The 22,133-nt window shown below is 39.8% G+C and overlaps 1 protein-coding gene across 1 annotated transcript in view; it reads right to left on the bottom strand.

The window, feature by feature from the left end:
• The window catches only part of MORC3 (MORC family CW-type zinc finger 3), a 44,615-nt gene that overhangs the window by 7,636 nt on the left and 14,846 nt on the right, over positions 1-22,133 (bottom strand). The window contains exons 3-15 of the mRNA XM_060406538.1: positions 19,516-19,648; positions 18,382-18,595; positions 17,697-17,845; positions 16,111-16,258; positions 13,936-14,064; positions 13,609-13,731; positions 10,430-10,527; positions 8,702-8,806; positions 8,023-8,145; positions 7,841-7,915; positions 6,906-6,951; positions 5,586-5,752; positions 1,340-2,228 (exon numbers count right to left, since the gene is read on the bottom strand). Of these exons, the coding sequence (XP_060262521.1) occupies positions 1,340-2,228; positions 5,586-5,752; positions 6,906-6,951; positions 7,841-7,915; positions 8,023-8,145; positions 8,702-8,806; positions 10,430-10,527; positions 13,609-13,731; positions 13,936-14,064; positions 16,111-16,258; positions 17,697-17,845; positions 18,382-18,595; positions 19,516-19,648 (2,399 nt within the window). The remainder of the gene's footprint in view (positions 1-1,339; positions 2,229-5,585; positions 5,753-6,905; positions 6,952-7,840; positions 7,916-8,022; positions 8,146-8,701; positions 8,807-10,429; positions 10,528-13,608; positions 13,732-13,935; positions 14,065-16,110; positions 16,259-17,696; positions 17,846-18,381; positions 18,596-19,515; positions 19,649-22,133) is intronic.

Raw genomic sequence — 22,133 nt, 5'->3', positions numbered from 1 at the left:
GAATTAAAAATAGACATGCAACAATGGACTGGTTCAAAACTGGAAAAGGAGTACGTCAAGGGTGTATATTGTCACCCTGGTTATTTAACTTACATGCAGAGTACATCATGCAAAATGCCAGGCTAGATGAAGCTCAAGCTGGAATCAAGATTGCAGGGAGAAATATCACTAACCTCAGATATGCAGATAAAACCACCCTAATGGCAGAAAGCTAAACAGCCTCTTGATGATGGTGAAAAAGGAGTGAAAAAGCTGGTTTAAAACTCATCATTCAAAAAACATAAGATTATGGCATCTGGTCCCATTACTTCATGGCAAATAGATGGGGGAAAAGTGGAAACAGTGACAGATTTTATTTTCCTGGGCTCCAAAATCACCAGGGATGGTGACTGCAGCCATGAAATTAAAACACACTTTCTTCTTGGAAGAAAGTTATGACAGACCTAGACAGCCTATTAAAAAGCAGAGACATCACTTTGCCAACAAAGGTCCATAGAGTCAGAGCTATGGTTTTTCTAGTAGTCATGTATGGATGTGAGAGTTGGCCCATAATGAAGGTTGAGTGCTAAAGAACTGATGCTTCTGAATTGTGGTGTTGGAGAAATCTCTAGAAGAGTCCCTTGGACTGCAAGGAGATCCAACCAGTCCATCCTAAAGGAAATCAGTCCTGAATATTCATTGGAAGGACTGATACTGAAGCTGAAACTCCAATCCTTTGGCCACCAGATGTGAAGAACCAACTCGTTTGAAAACACCCTGATGCTGAGAAAGATTGAGGACAGAAGGGGATAACAGAGGATGAGATGGTTGGATAACATCACCAACTTGATGGAACGAGTTTGAGCAAGCTCTGGGATTGGTAATGGACAGGGAAGCCTGGCGTGCTGCAGTCCATGGGGTCACAAAGAGTCGGACACGACTTAGTGGCTGGACAACAGCAAACATTGTCATCTACCTCATATGGTCATTTTCAGGCTTATAAATAACAGGCATAGAACTCCCAGCATATTAGTAACTGACTGTCTCAGAGCCAATGAGCAGGATGATTCCTCATGGTACAGTAGGGTCCTGTGTATACAGGACATTTACCAGACCTGGTCCCCACCCTTTCAATTCCATCACTGCCCATCCCTTCAAGATGCTGAAAGAACCACAATGACCCTTCGCATTTCCAGATGCCCACATCAGGACCACTCCCAGTCGAGAACCAGTGGACTAGCAGGTAGTCGAGAAATGGAAATATTCTGAAGTGATTTATTCCAATCTAGCAACTGAGGAGTTAAGGCTGGGATGCCCCTGGACACCGACACCTCTCATTATGCTGAGGGATATAACTCACCTCACTTTTATACTGGTCCCTTTCAACACTGCATTTGTCCAGCTGTCTAAATACATCATCAAGCTGCACAACCATTTCATCCATCTCACTTTTACTCTCACTACTGGAACACTGACTGCATTCAGCCTTTACATGTTGCAAAGCGCTACACTGCTTTTTCAGCCTTTCAATTTCTTCCAAGGCTTGACGATACTGAGATACCACATGGTCTGGACTGTCAGGTTTACCATTAATACTTTCCAGTAAAAATACAGCATCCGTTTCAGTAGACTGATGGCAAGTTTCCTTCTTCACGTATTTGTTATTCATTTCCAGTATTCTCTGCTGTAACACGTTGATTTGGTCAGTAAACATGTGGCACTGTCTTTTATAATTCTCTCTTTCTTGGGTGACGAGACGCAGCTCATTTCTTAGTTCATTTAACTGGCAACTAGCGTCACTAGCAGATTTATCCGAGGTTCCCTGGGTTTCATGTGCCTTTCCTTCAGTTCCCACACAGGCTGGCAGTGCGGCTGCGTCCTTCCTTACATCTATCTCATCTTCAGTGGCCTCTTCCTTTTTAACGACTAAACCTGGCACTTCAGTCTGGGTGGCTGTAGTGGTTCCCTGATCGCACCGGGATGCTGAGGTACCTGTGGAACCAGGCTGGCCACAAGGTTCCTTATCACCCACAGGCTCCACTGCAACACTGCTTTGCTCCATGGGACTCTGCTGCAGTTTCCCTTCAGTATCGTCATCTCCTGCAGGCTTGGGAGTACTATTCTCTTCTAAGATGATGACATCTTCATCATCATCATCATCTTGATGAGAATTTTCAAATACTTGATTACTCAATCTCCGATTCTTTGCATTCAAAATTGAGGAGCGAGTAGGGAGTCTCCGTTTCAGGCTGGAAAAAATTTCATATATGAAATATAGGATTATAAAATGTAGATATGGAAAAAATAAGATGACCTTGAAGTAATCTATCTTGAAATTCTAAGAAATGCCCACATTCATTTTTTTAAACAATATATTTACAGAATACTGCTCAATGATTTAATAAAGCAGAGATTATTTTCTCCTTTTACAGATGAGGAAACAAGACTATTAAGACCTCTTCAAAGTACCACATTGTTATATTGCCAATTTATCTCATTTGATGTCTTCTGGCATTTCAATTTAACATCTTGAAACAGAATACCACCACTAGCCCCAGGGGTGCTCTCTGTAACCCAGGGGTCGCTGAACGGCACTGCCATTCCCGTCTGTCCATCGTACTTCCATCAACATTCAGGGATCAAAGGTGGGTCACAAGGTGAACCAGCACACTCTACCCTTTCATGGAAAACAATTTCCCCTGCACTAAAAACTGCCTTGGTTTCTTCATCTGATTAGTTTTCTGTGAATTTATCACCAATTGATCACTTTTTGTCCCACCTAAGAGGGATATTTGTACTGATGTGCCATTTGGGTCTTATGTGTTAAGACCTCATTTCTCGAGAAAGATCACCCCTTTCCTTAGGCTTACTCTCTCATATGAAGAGGGCATAATCTTCAATAAGAACTTGAGAAAGGGCACACGACATAAAAAATGTGAAATACTACACAGTGAAAATATTCTTTTCACCTCTCAAGTTCACTGATGGTTTGGTTTTTATACAGACTTCCAGGTTGGGAATTACTTTCTCAAAACTCTAAAAGCATTATCCCATCATTATCTACCAGTCACTGTTCCTGCCGCTCTGATTGCTGATCTTTTGAATATAGCCTGCATTCTCTCTTAAACAAAAAATTCTTTTCCCCAAGTGCTTCAAAACGTCATGATGATATTTCTTATCTTCTCCCAGACATTATGCTGTGGAAATTACGCCTTTCTCCCATTATTTCCTCCCTTCTCTGATGTCCCATCCTGGAACACCCTCACTCAGAGGTTGGTCCCTCCAGTACACTGTCTTCTTTTTCCTGTCTTCCATTTATCTCTTCATTCTGGGATAGTTATCTGTTAAACATCTGCCCAGCTCTCAGTTAGCTCCGCATGGTCTCTTCTGCTCCCTTTGTTTGAGCTGTGTGCCTCTGGGGACCCTTGGCTGTATTTCTATTTCGGACCGGAAGCAGTGAGGGCTGGCTGTGGGAGCCCAAGGATGCCATCATCACCACCCAGGGCTTTCCTCTTGGGAGCCAGGGAAGGGAGGAGGGGAGACAGGCTCCTTACCATTCAGTATTCAAACGTTCCCCTACTCCTTCTGCTTCCAAAACAGTGGCAGTGAAAGCTGCTCCACAGAGTAAGCTCCTACCTTCTGACAGAGGAAGAGCAGCGGCACTTCTGGCCTTTGCAGGCTGTGAAAAGACCCAGGGGACTACCCTCCCCTGAACTCATACTAGCCTCCTGGTCTTACCCCCAGTTTCCCACCTTCAGAAATGTCCAATGCTTCCAAGTTCTGAGACAGTCTAGTAATCCAAGCAGTTAAGCATTTAATTAGAAGTTACCCTGTTCTTTTTCTTACCAGGCTAATTCCTATTTGTTTGTCAAGACTTAGTTTAGGGACTATCTCCCCAGACTTTGGCTCTATGAATTTAGGAACAGAGGTTTACAAATTAAAAATCTCGCTCTGTTCTCTTCTACCATTTTGGTGGCTATGTGTGTGCATTCAAGTTGCTTCAGTCCTGTCTGACTCTTTGCGACCCCATGGACTGTAGCCTGCCAGGCTCCTCTGTCCACGGGATTCTCCAGGCAAGAATACTGGAGTGGGTTGTCATACCCTCCTCTAGTGATGGCAGTCACTTTCAAAGATAAATTCCATTACCTTGTCTATAAACATTACAAAAATTTTACTTTTTTCTTACTTTGTCTGGAACCAGCTTTATGAAGAAAACCCAAGAATATCATGGAGACTAGTTTAAAAAAATTCACACATGTTCTCAGTTAAGCAGCAATCCAGGCACAAAACAAGACCTCAAAATGTAGGCTATATATAAAGAGCAAACTATTTCAAAACATGACCCCCATGACGTATATATGCATAAAGGCAGTTATTGTAAATCTTTTCTCAATTTTCAAAAATTCTTTTGAAGGGCTTCCCTGGCGGCTCAGTAGTAAAGAATCTACCTGCCAGTACAGGAGACGTGGGTTCGATTCCTGCCTGGGGAGGATCCCACATGCCTTGGGGGCAGTGGGGTCCCACGCACAACTGCTGGGTCCACATGCTACGACTACTGAAGCCCGCAGCCCAGGAGCCTGCTCCACCAGTAAAGGGGCCACTGCATGACAAGAGGCTCGTGCACCGCAACTAGAAAAAAAGCCCTCGCGGTGGCCAAGATCCAGCACAGACAAAAAGAAATCAACAAATTAAAGAAAAACCTCTCAGAACGTCTGGTCTCACTATTTCAGAGAATCTAGTCTCAGTGTTTCTCTTCAAATCCAGACGGAGTCTAATGTATTAGTTAACCGACATCAGTCTTCATTCTTCACCTGTGTTCCTTCTATTCGCTTTGTAAGGATAACCTGTGCAGAGTATTGCTTTTAGAATTTCAGGAACCAACCTAGCACCGTCTCATCATAAAGCATTCCCTGACCGTTCCAGTCAAGAGTGCTAACTGCTCACTTCGCGTCATCATACATCTTTCTCTCCTTTTTCCATCCACTCATCCAAACACACAACATGTCGTGGGCTACGCTGAGAACTCATGGGCCACAGCAACATGACACTGCTGTGCTGTGGACTGCCACTGCTTCGCGTTCTTCTTTACTCAGATGCTGTTTATCTTAAAAGCAGGAATTTTCTCACTATACAGAACTGCAAAGAGGTGACAGTATGATCAATTTTCACAATGAAAAAAAAAACATTCTTTTAATTGATTTGAACAGTAACAGAAGTAGGGTAGAGGTAAGTTTAGACAATAAAAGCAAAATACCTCATCCTTATGGCTTCCCTTGCGGCACAGCGGTAAAGAATCCGCCTGCCCATTCAGGAGACATGGGTTTGATTCCTGGATCAGGAAGATCCCCTGGTGTAGGAAATGGCAAGCCACTCCAGTATCCTTGCCTGAGAAATCCCATGGACAGAAGGAGCCTGGCGGGCTACAGTCCATGGGGTCGCAAAAGAGTTGGACATGACTTAGCAACTGAACAAAAACCAACTCAAGACTTTTAAAAATATGTGTATAAACTACACTTTCTTAGGAGTGCATTATTGCCATAAAAGTGTCAAGTAAAGGCTGTCTCATACTTGTTTCCCAAATGGAAAAACACATTTTAGCCACTGACCTGTTATTCTCAGGTTCAGATTGGGGTGAACCTCGATGATGGTTTATAAGCCTTGTTGAGTAAGTATTTGCTACTTCTGAAAGATGTCCTCGTGGAATACTTTCCTTAACGGGAGTAAAGGTTTGACTTGACACAGGGGTTTTTGGAAACAGAAGTTCGGCATGAATCTGTTGAAGGAAAAAAAATTTGATCTTAAAAAGAGATTTTTAAAATGTGTCCTGTCCAAACACAAAGTACTCTTTCCCTATCCCCCTACCCGAGGCACTGAGAACTATCCTAACCACGTGAGCTTGTGCTGTGTACACTGAACCACGGAGTGACAAAGAGCCGAGTCCAGCCTGCAAGTGAGTTAAGACTGGTTTCACATTTTTAAACACATGAACAAAACAGAGAATGAATACACCACGGAGACTGTATGTGTGGTCCACAGAGCCTAAAATACCACCTGACCTTTTACAGAAAGATTTGTTGACCTTGGACTATATAGAGAGCCTACACAGGTACGTAATAAAAACATTTTTCCAAGAGAAAGAAACAGAAGATAAAGTCACAGAGACACTGCCTTTAAAAAACCTAAACCCACTATTCTTTTCCTCCCATTTCTGTTCTCACTCTCAAACCCTCAGCCTTTATATAAGAAAACATTCCAATGTATTGATAAACATACATATACCAACAGCCCACAACTTCCGATACAAGAAGTACAACTACCTACTTACACACCAAAAAAAAAGCTCAACACCATTAAGCATTAAGCAAGATAGGGCTATGGGATTCAGAGAGGCAAACTACTATGTATAAAAGAGACAAGCAATAAGGATATATTATTATACAGCACAGGAACTTATAGCCATTGTTTTTATTGGAGTATTATCTGTAAAAATTCTGAATCACATGCTGCACACCCAAAACTAATATTACAAAATAAACTAAACTTTCAATTAAAAAAAGAGAGAGAGAGAACAGGAGGGAGGGTCAATGATGTAGCTTTGGTCTAAGTCAGTACTAGAATGCAGTGCCCTAGGTGTTTCTGTTAATTTTTCCTTGACTGTCTATCTAACAAGAAAATTCTTAAAAGAATATCTGCCTTTCCCCAGATGCCCAACTTATGAATAAAATTGAACCGTCTGAGTGAAGTTGTTGGGTTAGGAAGTCAGGGCTGGGAAGGAGGGTAAGAAGCGGGTACATGAAGAAAAGAGAATGTGAACTCAACGAACAAGACTGCTTCAACCTGCTACGCAACTCCTGAGTTTAAAGTTGAGTACTAAGTTAATCACCACCCAATCCAGGACACAGCTGTAATTCGGAAGGCCTCATTACCTGAGGGACTGTTTCCGGTTGTCTGATCCTGAACTTTTCCCTGTCTCTTTAAAAAAAAAAAGAGAGAGAGAGAGAGAGAGAAAAAATAAAAAGAAAAATGAACAATTTTAAATTTATTTCATTTTTCAATTGTTTTCCAATGACATACTTGCCACTTCACTGCTAAGTCATTTAGACAGGTAGGTACACTGACCTCTGCTTCAGTGTCATTATAATCAGTGTTAAGCCCTAGGCAGGGAGGTGCTTTCTACCTCTTATCTCAGTAACACCCTCATGTCTGCCAATCTTGCTTCAAACTTTATCTTCAAGAATAATGCACTATAAATCTTCATGAACTTGACCTTCCATGAGCAGTACGTAAGCCTAATGTTCCCCGTGGCTCACTGCTGTTCCCAGCTTCTCTCTCTACCTCTATTCTCCATTAGGCCCATTCACATTATTTACTCTGGTTAAGCTGAACAAACCATTGTTCTCCACCCAACAAATTCCACTGCTCTCCACCCAACAAACTCCACCCATCAGGAATTTTCCTGATCCATGTCCCCAACCAAAGGAATTTATCCTTATGGGCTTCCTCACAGGACAGAGTCAGGCCTTTTACAGGAGTTGTCAACTTCACACTGGTAACGCACACACGTTTCACTTTCTCTGTTAAAAGGGCAGTACTCACTTCTGATTCATTGGTGTTTTAGCCCCAAAAGACAAAACTATACCGCATATGCAAAGTATCTTGTAGACAGGACAGCCATAACCAGCAGGTATGCACAGCATAAACTTAAAAAGCACTTGATGGTATACAGCAGACACTCCACATCTTGGACTCATCTCTTGTGGCTATACTGCTGTCTCTCAGAGACGCACTGACTGATGCTGCAGGCAAAGCACTGCGGACGGTCTGGGTTTTATCCTCCCACACACGTTAACACAACACTCACTTCTTCTTATAGGTTTTCTCATAAGTGGGATGCACCACATCTTCATCTTCAGGTTCTTCTGGAACGTCACAATTTCTAGTCAGAAAAACCACACGGGAATAACACGTCACCAGCGCCTATTCATACATCTTGAACAGTACTTTCTGCCTTTCCAAAAAAGGGTGCTACCAACTATATGGTACCTGAACTGTGGGTCAGGGTTATTGGAGCAATACCATTTTTCTGGAAGTTGATCTATCCCATCTGGTAATTTTCGCCACTTTAGACAGGAATCACATTGAACCCATGTCTGATCAGGACGTTTCCTGTAACAAAATAACTCAATATTAACATGGAAATACCGACCTAAGGACTTCATTGGACTTTCTCCCACAAAATTCTCCTATTAATTTTGTCCCTGAAAATTCCATAACTACTTTGGTGGACAATTAGTTTTTAAAAACAATTCTGGCTACTATTGAAGTGACAGACTAATTTAAACAAAGTGATTTAAATCTCTTGTTTATAGCACATTATTAATTTTTTCTGTAGTAAGAACTCAAAAACCTAAGACAATACTACAAACAACGTGCTCTGAAATTTATATTAAGTTAGCATCTGTAGTGTCAAATCCAATATACTTCTTAGCACAATAACAACTCAAGTACAGAAAATAGGCAAGTTATGTTATTGCAATTTAAGCAATTTTTATAGCTGTATTACATTTTACCCTCTACTATAGCATCTCTCTCGGAGAAGGCAATGGCAACCCACTCCAGTACTCTTGCCTGGAAAATCCCATGGACAGAGGAGCCTGGTAGGAGCCAGCCTTCCAATACTACATCCTGATATTAAAGTCAATTATTTTTTAAATGTACTTACTGAATATCTTCAACTGGCAAGTGCAGAGGATATTCTGCATGTTTTTTCACTTTCATTTCATTCCAGTAATCATTCAGCTTATCTCCTAGTGCTGATATTGTTAGCCTCAAAAAGAAGTAAATTATAAAATCAGTTCAAGAAAAAAAAAAAGATAAATATTAAATCTCTGTCAAACACAAAGAAAGCAGAAGCAACCTAGTATTTATTATGTGAACACTAGGGGGTGGGGCGGAGAAGGCAATGGCAACCGACTCCAGTACTCTTGCCTGGAAAATCCCATGGACAGAGGAGCCTGGTAGGCTGCAGTCCATGGGATCGCTAAGAGTCGGACACGACTGGGTGACTTCACTTTCACTTTTCATTTTCATGCATTGGAGAAGGAAATGGCAACCCACTTCAGTGTTCTTGCCTGGAGAATCCCAGGGACGGGGGAGCCTGGTGGGCTGCCATTTCTGGGGTCGCACAGAGTTGGACACGACTGAAGTGACTTAGCAGTAGCAGCAGGGGGTGGGGAGGGCAGGGTGGAGGGTTCTCCAAAACGTTAAGTAAGAACGCTCAGAGTCATGGCAATCTTCTCTAAGTATCTTTAAAAGGTCATAGAACAGAGCCAGGGTCACCAGGAATAAGACAGAATTACTAGTACTTCAGGTTCTCTGCTGAGAAAGTATGCTGCCAACCAACCCACCAACTACTTTCTGAATCTCAACCCGGCAGCCCTTCCAGAGGAGCTCCAGCTGTGCTCTCTCGCCACACTCTTCCCTCCAGCAGCAGAGACTGTTCCAGCCTACGCACGGCCCTGGGCAGAGACAGGTTTCCTCTAAGGACAGCTCCGCCCTACATCCGCTGCTGACAGCAGGCCATGTCTACAGATGGAGACTGACCGGGCCTCTTGGCAAGCTCCCGCCATGGCAGGTAGTGTGTTCTTAAGTCGGTCACAACCCCTACCGGGATCTGAACCTCTGACTTCTGGGACTGGGAACCCTCCCCGAGTTCCTTTACTGTCTACTCTTTTTCAACCCAGAGGTAACAGTTGTTGTTTTTGCTCCTGACAGTTCTGGATAAGCCACTGTCCTTTTTAACCCTTTGAGCAATCACCTTCTACTACTGTGGTTAACAGCTCCTTATATTTTGTTTAAATAACAGAGGTAGCTGTAGTCTCAGGACTGCACTCTGAATGATATAGTTATGATTTTCTCTATCATGTGTTTTCTAATTTGCTGATTCTGCTATTATTCCTTTCCTTCCACTTTATTTGTTCTTTATTCATAAGAAGTTTGCATTCTATTCTGTAATATATGCTCACTAGGACAGCTGTTGGTACTTCCTAAATTTACAAGTAAAATTGATGATCATATTTATTTTATGGCTTCTAATCATTCTTAGAAGATAGGAGTATTTCTATCTAAAGTACAGAGGATTAAAGTTTCTTTAAGTTCCCATCCAAGATGGAAATTTCTAGATTTTATATTTCACAAAAAAATGTTACCAAGCATGAAATTCCTCTAATACAAATCTCAGAAATATTTCCTTAGTAAAGACAGAGGAGAATATATTTCTATTTGTGATGGAGTAGAATATAATTCCTAGGGTGGAAAAAAATGATTACATGTGTTTTCTAGGTAAGCCTCCCACAAAAGAGAAACAAATTCAGCTTAGAAAAACTTGAGGAAGTATTTCCAAAATAAATTGTAAAAAGTCAGTCATCAGTCATTTTAATAGGTAACATACCTATATTCGTTAGTGTAATCGAAATCTTGTTTATTATGAGTTGGTTTTAGGAAATAGCAGTCTATAATCCCCACTACTCCAACACCCATGTTGTTTGCCTGAAAAACAAAATGAAATTGGCATTTTAAACATTAGATATGATACTCCTGCACTGCAGGCGGACTCTTTACCAGCTGAGCCACAAGGGAAGCCCTTCATGATGCTCAAAACAATTATTCCTTCACCAAAATTTAAGAACTTTATGAAACATTTTCCTATATTTTATCTCATGATTCTTATGACATTTAGATTGAGTAACAGTATCTGGAATCTAACTTACTTCTGGGGGAGATAATTCATAAAAATATAATAGCGTTCCTCCAAAACCACTTCCACTTTCAAGCATTCACTTAAGACAAGTATAATCACTCCCTGTTTTATACAAGGGAAAAAAATCCTCTCTACTGAGATGCAATATCTTAGCAGGTAGAAACTACAACTCCTTCCTATATCAGGGCCTAGCAAAGGCTCTGGCACATTAATATTCCATAAGTTTGCTAGACAGAAATTAAAGTCATTTATCCAAAGTTATATATTCAGTTGCTAATTGTGATGAAATAAAAACTTTAAATTCAACTGACCTAATTTATTTTTAAACCTGCTAGCTAAAATATCGAACTCAATATATCTGAATCATATTCTGATTATCTACATATGATCAACACATATATTTTGTTCATGATTGTAGCTGAGTCTAAGTACAATGATAAAAAGTGAAATACTGACATATAAAAAGAAAATTTTCATAGATACAGCTATAGATAAAACCATAAAAACCTAATCTCAACGTGACTCTACTAAAAGCCATCAGTGCTTTCTCATTTCATGCAAGTTGTGAATCACAGCACCCTTCACTTGTAGTTCTTTTCATGTTCTTTCTGGCCTTACCTTCCTCTTCCCCCATTATTGCATTCCCAATTACCATCTGGTCCAAAGTGAAGTGAAAGTCATTCACTTGTCTCTCACTCTTTGCAACCCCATGGATTATACAGTCTATGGAATGCTCCAGGCCAGAATACTGGAGTGGGTAGCCGTTCCCTTCTCCAGGGGATCTTTCTAACCCAGGGATTGAACCCAGGCCTCCCACATTGCAGGAGATTCTTCAACATTGTTGGGCAGATTCTTTAACTGCTGAACCACCAGGGAAGCCCATCTGGTCCAAATAATCCCTTCAAGATTGCCATTCTCTCAGAAGCCTCTTTCTTTTCCTTTGCAGACCTTCTTTTCTGGGCCTAGAAAACTCTTGTTAGACTTTCCAAAACAGTAAATTAACTCAGTCTCCTCTCAATCACCACTTTCTCCAAGAAGCCCATTCTGATGCTTCAAGTCAAAGTGAAAGTTGTTCAGTCATGTCCAACTCTTTGCGACCCTATTGGACTATACAGTCTATGGAATTCTCCAAGCCAGAATACTGGAGTGGATAGCCTATCCCTTCTCCAACGGATGTTCCTCATCCAGGAATCGAACTGGGGTCTCCTGCACTGCAGGCGGATTCTTTACCAACTGAGCTATCAGGGAAGCCTGATGCTCCAAGGAGATACCATATTCCCCTCAGCAAAAAGAGCTCTGGGGGCATGTGTATCTTTTCCTCTTTTTCTGCTGACATCGAGCATGGCAAATCATACCAAATACTTAATAAATTGTTTACTGAATCCAAATACTAGAACCAGTTCATCTTCCGGTACAGAAAAACATTAAAAGTTGGCTGTAAAAGCTTATTTTTTTTATGAGTTCAAACTTAACCAAAAATAACACAAATTTAGCTGGGTTGGAAAAATGAGCTACACATCTTACTTACATCAAATTGATTAAAAGAAAAAAAATGTGTATTTTGTAGCAGACACTACTGGTTCTTTTGAATCCCAATTTGAAAAACTGAAGTATAGCTGATTTATAATACTATGCTAGTTGCAGGTGTATGACACATCCAGTATTTTTAATTATACTCCATTTAAAGTTATTATTAAATACTGGCTACATTTCCTCTGCTGTACAATACAGCCTTATAGCTTATTTTATACATAGTAGTCTGTACCTCCTAATCCCCTGCCCCATCTCTCCCTGCCACCCTGTCCCCACTGGTAATCACTAGTGTCTTCTCAATATTTGAGTCTATTTCTGTTTTATTACATTTATTGAGTTGTTTATTTTTTTGATTCCACACATAAGTGATAATATACAGTCTTTTGTCTTTTTCTAATATATTTCACTAAGCATAATACTCTTCAGGTCCATCTACACTGTTGCAAAGAATTCAGAGTAAAATAAAATGAACAGAAAATGAAAATCATGGAACTCGAAAACAAAATATGCCTAGACTTAAAATCTTTTTAACAAAGCTTAATTTTAGAATTTAACACTAAATTCTTAACACACACATCAAAAAAACATTTCTGTGGAAACAAGTAAAAGATAAACAGACTAACACAGTAGGCAATGTTCATCATCCTAAACCGAACTCTACAAAAATGAAAGTGGTTTAGAAGGAAAATTCTAACATATTTAGGAACTAATCCAGAAAAGTAAATCACCTATCAGATACTACTTTTTAGGCTACTGCAGCAACAGTGAATTAAAACCAATCAATTTTATTCTCACATAAAATAATCCAGGATCCTTATCCAAGTATAGCGGCAGGATCCGCATCTGTACCTGAGAGCCACACTCATCTTTAGGTCTAAGGCAAGCTATGTATGGGCCCCAGTTCCTCATCTGTAAAACACAGAAAATGCTCTGTCCTCCTTGTAAGATTATTCAAGACCAAATGAGAAAATAATACATGAGTGCTCTACGGTCAAGCCCCATAATGCTGTTAAAAACACTGATATTAGAAGTTGAGGCAAAGGCAGGGGGCTTCCATGGTGGTCCAGCAGCTAAGACTCTGCACTCTCAATGCATGGGGCCTGGGTCTGATCACTGTTCAGGGACCTGGATCCCACGTGCCGCAACTAAAGATCCTATATGCCACAATGAAGAAATCCCACACCCCAAAACTAAGAAACGGTGCAGCCAAATAAATACATATTTTAAGACAAATAAATAAAAGTCATTAGGTAAAAAGCACATTATTTCACGTTTGACCTGTAACATGTTATCCTAACTTTTACAAAAGATTCAGACATTTTCAGATATAAGCTTACCTTTAACTGACATCCAACTTTTTCATAAGCTTTGATGAGTCTGTTTCTGTGATACATCATTATTCCATAATGATCTTTATTTCTGCAATTGAATCCAAAAGTAATTCTCACAGTTTTATTAGTCTTAAATGTTAAGGAAAATTCTGAACACACTATCTCACTTCCCTTAATTCATCCTATTTCATTGAGTTCAACGGTACATAAAAAAGGGCAAAGTTGGACAGGATTAGAATCTGTTGTCAGGATAAAAAGAGAAATGGGCAAGGGAAATACACTTGATATCTCTCTCTATATATATACACAGCATCTTAAGAAAGTAAAGGATACTAAAAACTTGGGTCGATATATATCACGTTCAATGTAGGCAAGGCTCTTCGAAACTAGCTGGGTCTTTACTTTCTGTCCACGCAAGATGATCTGCATTCGTGGCTTTAGATATAATATACTGCAGTAAGCCTGCAAAGACACACAACAACTGACTGTCGTTTCCGAATAATTACCAATGGATCTGTTCAACATTACCTAATGTGTTTTTAAAAAGAAAGCTACCGCAGTGCTTTGACAATAAAATACGACAGACTAAAAGGTGCTTTAGTTAGTATTTGATTACTGTATTAAAAACAAGCTCAATATACTGGAGCCAGTAAAAAGAGTTTGCAGAAAACAATCAACTGACCCACACAGATGTTGATAAGTTACGTGGAAACAAGTTTAAAAAGGGCATGTATGGTATAATCTCATTTTAATAGATGACCAGTGCAAGTTCAATGCATGAAGCAGGGCACTCAAAGTCAGTGCTCTGGGACAACCCAGAGAGAGGCGGTAGGCAGGGACGGGGCAGGGGGGGGGGGGGGGGGGCGGGGGGGGGGGGGGGGAATACATGTGCACCCGTGGCTGATTCATGTTGATATATGGCAAAAACCAATTAAAATAAATAAATAAAATTTAAAAAATGTCTATATAGACAAAAAAGGACCTATATTTTCTGACTCTGCTGTCAAAAACATATATTGTTATTATAATTTTAAAGCATCGATAAATTTTACTTGTGCAGAAATAAGCAAAAATCTAATATAAAAAAAGGGGACTATTGTTAAGTTTGAAAATAAAAAAAATGCAGCAATATTTAACGGGAGTGGACAGACAACACCTTTTCCATATGGAACTGTAACAATCAGCAGTCATCCAAATGTGCTTTCAATTCTTTTTTATTTTTTAGTACCCTGACCAGGGACTGAACCTGAACAATCACAGTTTGAAAGCGCCGAGTCCTAACCACTGCACTGCGAGGGTAAATGTGCTTTCAATTCTTAATGCATCAAAGCTTAGATACTTGAGAATCATAACCAAACTAAGCATCCTAATACATGTTAGAATATGATCTCTTGTGCCTGCCTGCAAGCTCTCAGAAATCTCTAAAGGAAATGAATTGAACAACTCAATGAGGATATAGTAATATGAAAAATTCAATACAAAACTAAAATTTGAACATTTCTCTCACTTTTTTCCTCCTGACTCCTGATTTCAAAAGTAGTGTTTTGTCACTTATAAAATAAATTTATTACTGATATTTTGAAACATTTTACTTTGCAGTATACTAAAACTATTCCATCTGCTCTGGCTATCTCTGGGTATTCTTGAGCAAGACTTTCTTAACCACTAAGATATACTTCCCTATCACACTGGGGTATGGCAAGAAATAGGAACATCTGCCATTGTAATTGCTGGAATCTCACAACAAGTTACATAGTAAAGCTGTCAACGTTATCCTTAGCTTGGGGTGTGAGATCATTTTATTGCAAAAAAAGGGAACGGGGCAAGTCCCTGGAGGTCCGGTAGTTAGGACCCTGCACTTCCACTGCAGGGAGCGAGGAAGGCCTGTGGCTCCTGGCTGGGGAACTAAGATCTGACACACCAGGATGTGGCTGACCAAAAGGAAAAAAAGGGGGTGCGGGGTGCGGAGTCAGTACTGCATGTCTCACAGTGACTAAGAAACAGCAGTATTATCATATCAACATTGTTATATTGATACATTAATTCTTTCAATCTTAAAAGCATATTCCACTTTAAGGTCAAATCTCAGAGATATTTACCACAAAATTATATTAAGGCGCATTTTCTGTAGGCTATATGTAAAATGGCTTTAGAGTACCAATCAATGCATGTGTTCTAGAATATTTTAATTTTTTAAAAAGACAGTTTGGTATTTTGATTGAATTAACCAATATGGTCACCAGGGCATCTTGATTCAAGTAGTCCCAATCCAAATAATTAATCACACAGTAAAAGAACTTTTACAACCACTACAGACCTGATGACTTTGCAATTTAAAAACTTTTCTAAGAAAATAAAACAGCCAGTGAGCATGACAAATTTAATACACTGTTTCATGTCTGAGACACTTTCATTTAGAGATTTCTGGCAGCATTTATAACACAAGTGGATAATGTAATTTCCATCATTTGCTAGTTTTCTCACTCCCACAGAGAACAGAATACGCACCCTCAGGGAATAGTCACTCTCAGGGGCAATTTGGTCCATTCTTTCTTGCTTCTTGTACCCTTTCTTCCCTGCTGTCTCATCTAAATCTTCTGGAATTCTGATGTCATATTTATCCTTATCAAAATCAAACTCTGTTGCACTTTTGTAGCTGTAAAAAAATTTTTTAAAGAGCTAAATATTAACTTCACCATAAGAGAAGCAAGGAAGTAACCTTTAGTTAACAAAATAAAGCACAAACAAATACATGGTAAGAGTCAAGATCTGAGGAGTTGGAGGCAGGAAGGAAGACAAGGAATCCAGGAAGGTGCAGAAACTGTATTTACTCACATATTACCAGTGGGAATGTCAAATGAGAGAGCCACATTCTGATAGCATCTTAAAAAACTAAACTAGCAAATGCCATATGATCCAGCAATTACACTCCTGGGCATTCATCCAATAAAATGATGACCATATTCCCACAAAAACCTCTCTGCACTTATTTCACAGCTTTATTTGTAGTAACTGAAAATTGTAAACAACTAGATTGGTAAACACACTGTGGTCCATGCATTCCATGCAATACTAAAAAAGGAAGCAAGCAGAAACACACAAGAACCTGTATCAATCTTCAGAAAATTAAGCTGAATGACAAAAGCCAATCCCAAAAGGTTTCATACTATATGATTCCAGTTATATAATAATATTCTTTAAAATGACAAAGACATAGAAATGGAAAAACATGTTAGCAGTTGCCAGGGATTAAGGAAGGAGTGGGTGTGGATATAAAAGGGATCTTGAGCTGATGAAAATGTCCTTACTGTATCAATGTCAGTATCAACAGTACTATCTTAGTACAGTGTTCCAAGATGTTACCACCGGGGGGAACCTGGGGAAGGAGTACCTGAGATTTCTTACAACTACACAGGAGTCTGCAAGTACCTCAAAATTGAGTTAAAAAAAAAATGGGGGTGAGGATGGGAGGGACAGGGAAGAAAGGAAGAGAAAAGAAGAAGGGAATGCAAGAGGTCAGAAAAGTGTAAGAATGAAAGGACTTTAAGATTATCACTCTTTCAGCTTAACTCCTTTGGTTCAACAGACCAATTAGATCTCTCAATATTATACACTCACCCTAAAGTTCATAGCTTCATTTGGAAAGGATTTTATCCTCAGAAAGATTTAGCAACACAGAAGTCTCATCTATGTTACTTTTCTCAACAGATGCTGAATCATGCTTAGCTTTATGTAATGAACCAAAAGGATTTTTCTAACTTTACCAAGTTGGGATTTGTTGGCTGGGCTTTATCTTGCTGTGTCTTTTTTTTTGAGGAGAGGGATGGTATAACCAAGAGCCAAAAAACAGTGCTATGTAGATAGAATGGCAGAGCCAGGAAATTTATTTATAATAATATAAAATTATCTCAAATTGAAGCCAAAGAAGCCTCAATGAAACACTCTTGGGAAAAGGTAATTCATTAAATATGCCATAAAATGAGGACCTTCCAATACATTTCTACTCGGTGTAACAATGGATGAACATAATGAAATTACTCCATGCACTTTACTTCCCAAATGGTTAACCAGCTGAGGGTTACCGTTTCATTTACCTTCTGAGATTCCAAATGATGATCCTGGTTCCCTTCTTGCCTATGATAGCATCAAGTTCTGCCAGTAACTGCTGTTCCTTAGAAAATAGAGAATGTTCCAGAATTGCAGCAAGGCTCGCTTTTGATTCTGTTGAGTTTAATACCTGTCGTATATCCTAAGTTAAAGACTTAGACCAATAACATTTTTCAATTATAATATGGAAATCAACTCAAACTGAAAAACTACTAAATTATCCTCTAAATTTTAAAATCACAGTGTGATTTCAAATGTACAACAAGAAGTATGAACAAGTATATTATGACTCCTAATGAGTTTAATGATTTCAAATATTTGAATGTTTATACAGAAGACATTTTCCTAAAGACATCTTGTTTTCCATGGTTGTTGGTAAAAATTTCAAGCTAGACTGTAAGTCTTACTGACCACAAAAAGACTGAAATAAAAAGGTGAGCTCTGGGAAGCTTAATAAAAATGCAATCACCTTATGTTGAGTATTTCCATGGCACAATTCCAACAGAGACCAGAGAGGGACAAACATTTAGCCCAGATGCAGAGTAGAAGCAGTGAATAGGAACAAGAGCTAGAATGGAAGGTACGATTTAAAAACAAGAACCAGAGGAGGCCAAAAGGATGGAATGGTCCAGACCACTTCCTCAGTTTCCATTTCAAAATCAAAAGGATATGATCTTTGTTGAATGCCACGATTGGGACAACAACATGTTCTGCTTTTATGACTTCCAAGTACGTCTGAGACAAGAAACCCACGCTCATGCTTTCTCCATTTTTGGTAAAAACCATTGCATCTTTACCCAAACGCATAGATCCTGACTTGAAGCCATTTCCATACAATCCAACTGGGACATGATCATTCATGGTAACTTTCTCACTGAAGCCAAAGCTAAAAAGAAAAAAGTATAAACTTCGTTTATTTTAATTCAAACATTGTTAATATCAAGTAAAATGCCTAAGTTTGAATGTTGGCCCTATCCTTCCTTGCTGGAAGATCTGTACTGATGTGTTTCCCCATCTCTTAAGTGAAGGAAGCCAAATCCACACTATAGGGATGTAAGGACTGTTGCTGTTTTTAGTCGCTCAGTCGTGTCCGACTCTTTGTGATCCCATCGACTATAGCCCACCAGGCTCCTCTGTCCATGGGATTTCCCAGGCAAGGATACTGGAGTGGTTGCCATACACACACTAAAACAGGAACTCATTGCCTGGCACATCCTAGCTGAATGGATGAACTAATTGAGGCTTCTGGGACCTTGAGATTTCACCTCTTCCTCCTGCTGGGGAGAACCTGCCTTTTCTGGCGGCATACGGAACGCTGGAGGACAGCAGAAGCACCTCTGCTCCAAACCCTCCCTCTATCTCCATCCTGTACTACGTATTTTAGCTTTCATGTCATCCTTTTCTTTGACCCTAGAGCCCAAGGCCTTATGGCTATGCTACTTCCTCATCCTTTGAATCACTTTAAATTTATCAGTTCCCATTCCCCAAAGTGTTAGGTTTTATCGGATATGGTAGCTAAAACGATTTTTCTACTAAAGCACAAACAACAGAGGACAATGTGCTACAGCTCTAAAGGAATGGTGGGATCTTAGGGAAGTTAAGACAGGGGAGGGATGATGAGAATGGCCGGGATTGCCGAATAGCCTGACAGCAGTGGAAACTGATAGAAGGCTTAGAGAACAGAGCACATTATGGGCACAACAGTTCATGTCTAACAAACAGGAACTACAGGCAATGAGAATGGCACAGGAAACACTTCAACTAGGCAACAACAATGATTTTAAGGAGTGCGACCCTTTTACATACCTTAGCATTTTATGTAATTTGTCTGAAGTCATACCATTCCCATTATCAGTGAATGTCAGGCATATACAGTCATTTATTACTGTTTTGTCAATCCATATCTGTTTAGCATTCACATCAGGATCATAAGCATTATCTGGGAAATAAAAGTTAGAAAAATTTTGATTTTGGTTTTTAAAGAAGAGCAATCCATTGTGAACAACCCTTTATAACCAGCAACAGAATAATATATTTTAAGGAAAATTTAAAAGCTGAAATATTTCCGAACTCCTAAGATTTGATGACATGAAACTAACCTGTGCCATGCTACATATTGCTCACTGACTCTTAAAGAATTAACTCTATCTAAAGCCCTCCATCTGTTACATGAAGAATGGAGACAGGAACCCACTACAAGTGTAAAGCCAAAAGAATCACTGCCATGAAGAGGTGATCAAGACAGGAAGGTCTCTGCCCGAAGAACTAGCCTAGCTATCATAAAGGAAACTGAGCTGAGTATCAACAGCACTTCAGGCTGACATGGAAAGTCCACACAGGATCACTCAATGAATGAGAAAGCAGTATGCTAACATACACACAGATGAGTTTACCTGCTGCACATTTCTTCAAATTTTAGCCCTTTTTAATCTAACATAAGCTTCTGACGACAGGTACATTTTTATCATCTTCGTGAAAGTGACAGTCGCCTAGTGGTATTTACTCTGCAACACCATGAACTGTAGCCCACCAGGCTCCTTTGTACATGGAGTTCTCCAGGCAAGAACACTGGAGTGGGTAGCCATTCCCTTCTCCAGGGAATCTTCCCAACCCAGAGATCAAAGCCGGGTCTCCAGAATTGCAGGCGGGTTCTTTACCATCTGAGCCACCAGGGAAGCCATCTCTGTACACCTCATCATTTAACACCCTTGTCTAGCATACTTGTTTCTCTCAGAACAATTATTAAGTATTAAGGACTACAGCAAAGAAAAAGGAAAAAAATTTCAACAGTAGCAGTAATAACATCAACTTATAAACTATCTAAAATCTATCTGAATATTTCTGACTGACTAAAAATACTTTTAAGGTATATTTTGAAGACTTTATTATAATATAAAAAGTGGCTCTCAAACTCCTGTAAGCCTTCAATTAAAATAAAATAATCTTTCTCATCAACCACTTCAGCATTATTAAAAACAACACACTTAAAATGTGATACACCACAAAGAGCATAATGGCTTTCAGTTGCCCTATCCCAAAACTAGACAAGTACTATGTATGAATGAACAGTCCCAGCTGAGCAGTTCCTCTGGGTTGCCATAAAAAGGAAAAAGAGTGACCGTGAATAGCTGTCATGTTATCTCATTTATACTTCAGAGTTTACATCTCAACAGAACACGTTAGGGACTCTGGAAAATCTAACTACACCAAAGAAAAGAAGGAAGTGAAAGCCACTCAGTCATGTTTGACTCTTTGTGACCCCATGGCCTATGAAGTCCATGGAATTCTCCAGGCCAGAATACTAGAGTGGATAGCCTTTCCCTTCTCCAGGAGATTTTCCCAACTCAGGGATCAAACCCAGATCTCCCATATTGCGGGCAGGTTCTTTACCAGCTGAGCCACAAGGGAAGCCCAATAATTCTGGAGTGGGTAGCGTATCCCTTCTCCAGAGGATCTTCCCGACCCAGGAATCGAACCTGGGTCTCCTGCATTGCAGGCGGATTCTTTACCAACTGAACTATCAGGAATAAATAAAAGAAGGGTTCTCAAATTTTCTTTCTTTCCTTATTCTTGGTGCATCCATTTTAGAACCATTCCTTGACAAATAATCTAAAGTGTATCTAAGAATTCCCCAAAAATATAGTTTTCCTTTATTATCTGTTTCACAAACATGTTTAAATCAAACAATTCATGTGTATGAATTTTACCAAAGAAAAACCATAATGCAAATCCGATCATGACCTTGCCTCTTTTCTCATGTTCACTAAAACACTTTTAGGACTTCCCTGGAGGTCCAGTGGTTAAGAATCTGCCTTGCAATGCAAGGGACACTGGTTCGATCCCTGGTCGAGGAAGACCCCACATGCTTCAGAGCAGCCAAGCCAGCAGACCGCAACTACCGAGCCGACAGCCCAAGAGCTGCAACTGCGGAGGCCCGTGCACCGAGTGCCCGTGCTCTGCAACGGGAGAAGCCCGCACACCACAAGGAAGAGCGGCCCCTGCTTGCCGCCTCTAGAGAAAGCCTCCATGCAGCAGCAAAGACCCACAACAGCCAAATACATATACACATGTACATAAAACCTCCTAATTACTAACAGCAGAAAAATACTAGAAATAATTTCCAACTTTAAAATAAACATAATTCTCATTTTTCGGCAACAGACCTATTTCTTTTATGATGAGACTAAAAATATTTTCAACATAAATGCTTCAGGAACTCTGCAAATTAAAATACTTTGCTCTGACAGTTATATAGGGAAATACTTAAAACAACAGTATACAGGGAAAGCTGGGCAACGACCGATCGGAGTCTAGTTTGAATGGTTGTGATACTAGATAACCTTTACTAATGTTATCACTGACACATTTGGTTTTTTTAAAAAGCACGTCTTCATGTTACTTTTCAATAAAAAGCTTTCTAGAAC

Source organism: Ovis aries, chromosome 1 (genome assembly GCF_016772045.2).
Source record: "Ovis aries strain OAR_USU_Benz2616 breed Rambouillet chromosome 1, ARS-UI_Ramb_v3.0, whole genome shotgun sequence".
NCBI lineage: Eukaryota > Metazoa > Chordata > Mammalia > Artiodactyla > Bovidae > Ovis > Ovis aries.
The sequence above is the reverse complement of the archived record's forward strand: the minus strand, read 5'-3'. Positions and strand labels throughout refer to the sequence as shown.